Here is a 3,411-nt window from a genome sequence, read left to right as displayed (position 1 = left end):
TTGCAACACTGTAGCTGGTGTGACCATCGTCAAACGAGACCCAGGTGGCTGAGAAAGAGAAACGTGGCAGCACACGCCTCGCGTGGGTGACCACGGCTGCCGTGCACTTTCCGGAGCCTGTGTCCCCGCATCCTGCAGGTGAGGGTGGTGCAGGGCCCGAGGGCTGGGTGAACAGGACACCTGGGGGCATGCACAGGCACACACAGCTACACACAACCCCAGGCTGGGGCCCCAGATGGGAAGACCACGCTTCCATCTCACTACCTATTCACTGCCATGGCAGCGTCCAGTCGTCCTGGGGTACAGCAGGTTAAGTCTGTCACCTGGAGTCCCTGAAACAGTTCTAACAATGCCTGGGCCCCTAATACTGTCCCGCATCAAGGCTGCGTCCAGGAGGCTCCCTGGGGGCACACCGTGCACACGACGGGAATCAGGCACCCCTTGTCAATGAAATGGTTCAACTTCGCTTGTGCCCAGAACTCCAGTGCTGCAGTGGCAGGGCTGTCCCGGGCAGCTCAGCGACTCTCTTCTCTCCACACAGGACCCACCATCTTTGGGTTTTCTCTGCTCCCTCCCTAAGCCACGCCCCCCTTCCTCCTCTCTCTATGATTCCTGGAAAATGCTAGGAACTGGCAATTGCAACGGAAAGGGAGCAGTGGAGGACCAGCCTCCCCCTCACCCCACGGAAGCTGCCCTCCCTGGAACCCTGAGCGGCCAGCGTCAGCTGACCCCGGTCCTGCCTGCCCGTGTGCACGTGGAGGGTGGCGTCTGGCGCGCTGAGCAAACAGCCTTCGCAGGAGGTGATGTGGCGGTTCCGTCCAGATGAAGGAGGGAACAGCCCGGCAAGAGCAAACCAGCGCACGGCCCAGCCTCTGCGGCCAATCTGGGGCAGGGTCCCGGAGGTCAAGGCAGAGGAGCCAGGCCCCCCGGCCTCCCCCGGCAGGGCTCGCCCGGCAAGGCTCCCGAGCGCGGAGCGGCCCCCGGGCGGCAGTGGCTCTGACAACGGGACCCCACGATGCGGGGGGCGGGGGGCAGGCCCCACCCCGGCGGACGCGGACCCCACCCGGATGCCAGCTCGCCGCGCAGCAGGCCAGGGGCGCGCGTGCAGACCAGAAAGCGAGGGAGGGCCCGGCGCACGCGGCCGCGTGGCCCCGACTCCGGGCGTCCGCCCGCCCACGGCGGCCCGCAGCCTCGGCTCCCTCGGGGCAGCGCGGCCCACGGGGCCCGGAGGGCGACGGCGGGCGGCCCGGCGAGGCCCCTCCGCGCCGGAGCGCAGCGCTGCAGCGCCCTTTATTCCCGGGGACCCGCCTGCACGGACCGCGGAGCGCGGGGGGCGGCGGGCCCGGGCGTCCGGGGGAGGGGGGTGTCCGCAGGGCGGGGGGAGGCCACGCCTGGAGGAAGGCGACCCGGGGCCGCTCCCCACGGCGCCTCCCCTCCCGCCGCGCGAGGAAAGCGTCCGCGCGGCCAAGGCGCGGGGAGGAGGCCGGGCGGGAGAGCGAAGGCCCCGGCGCCCCCCGCCCCCACCCCCGGCGCCCGGCCGCGGCGCGAACACGCGGGGGGCGCCCACGCAGAGCGCGCCGCCGCCGCCCGCCGCAGACGCAGGGCCCGGGCGACCCCCGCGCCGCGCGCCCCCCGCCCCCCGCTCGGCCGGGCGCCCCTCCCCCGCCGCTGCGCCTCCCCAGCCGGGCGCCCCTCCCCCGCTCCCGGCCACAAGGCGCCCCTCCCCCGCCGCGACCCCCACCCCCACTCACCGAGCAGCCCCGGGGGCGGGCGGGCGCGGGGCGCGGGCGCAGGGGCGGCGGGCGGGGCGCGCGGCAGCAGCAGCAGCAGCAGCAGCAGCAGGAGCGCGAGCGGCGGCCCCATGTCGGCGGCGCTCAGTCCATGGCGGCCGCTCCTCCCCGCGCTCCCGGCGCTGCCGCGGCTTCAGCACCGGACAGCGCCGCCGGCCCCGCCCCTGCCCCGCCCCCGCCGCGCCCGGCCCCGCCCCGCCCGCGCCATGCCCCGCCCCGACACGCCGCGCGTCCGCCCGCGGCCACGCCCCCCCCGCCCCGCGCGCAGGGAGGGTCCGCGGGCCGAGGTGCGGCCTCCCCGGGCCGCCCAGCCGCCGTGCCTGCCCCGAGCCTCCGGCTGCCCGCGAGCCGCCGAGCCCGCCCGGCCCCCCCGCGCCCGCCCCCGGAGCCGGGAGCGCCCCTGCAGCGCGCAGCGCCGGCCTCCCGGGAAAGGGGCCGGGGCTCGGGAGGAGGCGGCGGCGGCCGTGCGGGGCTGGCGGGGGCGGGGGCGGGGGCCCCTCCGTCTGGGAGGAGAGGCCGTGGGGGGCAGCGGGGACGCCCGTCCGCGGGGTCGGGATTCCACAGTGGGGACCCCGCCCGGAGGAGGGGTCAGCCGGGGGCCCTCCCCTCCGCCCTGTAGCCCGCCCTCCCCTGCCCACTGTCCGAGGGTCCGGCGAGGGGCGCCGGGGACCCGTGCTCCTCCCCGGGCGCAGCGCGGGGGTCCTTCAGGGGACGCGGCCTGTGTGTGAGCGGGGAGCGGGGGTGGAGCGGGGAGCGCGGGTGGTGCGAGGCGGGACTCTGGCGTGTCCCCCACACCCCACCCTGGCCCGACCCCCGCAGGCTCCCCTCGCCTGCTTCCGGGTCCGGCCCCCGCCTCCCCTGCCCTCGAGCTCCGCCGCGCCTGCCCGCGCCGCTCCCTGGTCCTGCCTGGCCCCCGCCCGCGCAGGCCTCCTGCCGCCTCCGCCCCCGGACGAGGCTGCGCTGTGCAGACCCCGAGGTTGGGGGTGGCCGCTCGGCCGGCCGCCCTCCAGGTGGGACTGAGCGCCGCCCCGCGGCTCGCAGGACCCCCGCCCCCGCCCCCGCCCCGCGCGGCACCCTCCGCGCCTGCGCCCAAGAAAGCGGCGCCTCCTGCGTCTCCCGGCCTAGCAGGCGGGTGAGCGGGAAGTTCCATCTTCTCTTTGACCCAACGGCCCGGAGGACCACCGCCCAGAGAAAGCGCTATGCCCCCTGGGGGGGGACATCGTCACCCCAGGATGCACAGCCGCCACCGCCCTGGTGGCCCCACAGCGCGGCTGCTCCTCCTGCCGCGTCCCACAAAGGGCGCCCAGGGCTGGGGAAGCGCACGGCGTGCTGCCCGCGTCCCTCTCCGCAGCCGGACCCGCGTCGGCACCACGCTGCTCTCCGCGCAAAGCCTGCGAGCCTCCTGGCGTGGCCCACCTGAGATGCCGCACCCCAGACTCATCGGAGAAAGGCTCCAGGAGGGTCACGAGCACCCCGCCAACCGCAGGGGAAGCTCGCGGGGCTGAGCCCACACGTGGCTCCGGGCACGAGCCACCCCAGTGAAGGCCGCAGGCAGGTGGGCACATCTGTCCTCTGACTGGCGGTATACTTGCTGGGAGAAACAACAGGAAGACAGAGAAGG

General features: G+C 75.9%; 1 protein-coding gene across 1 annotated transcript; it reads left to right on the top strand.

Annotated features, from left to right (window-relative positions):
* The first annotated feature begins 803 nt into the window (after positions 1 to 803).
* On the top strand, positions 804 to 3,210 carry LOC130851143 (proline-rich protein 2-like). The gene is made up of 2 exons (XM_057731032.1): positions 804 to 1,714; positions 2,610 to 3,210. Exons 1-2 carry the CDS (start codon positions 804 to 806, stop codon positions 3,208 to 3,210), a joined length of 1,512 nt encoding a protein of 503 aa, XP_057587015.1.
* Positions 3,211 to 3,411: the final 201 nt, after the last annotated feature.

This window comes from Hippopotamus amphibius, chromosome 4, assembly GCF_030028045.1.
Source record: "Hippopotamus amphibius kiboko isolate mHipAmp2 chromosome 4, mHipAmp2.hap2, whole genome shotgun sequence".
Taxonomy (NCBI): Eukaryota; Metazoa; Chordata; class Mammalia; order Artiodactyla; family Hippopotamidae; genus Hippopotamus; species Hippopotamus amphibius.
This window is presented reverse-complemented; position numbering and strand designations above follow the sequence as displayed.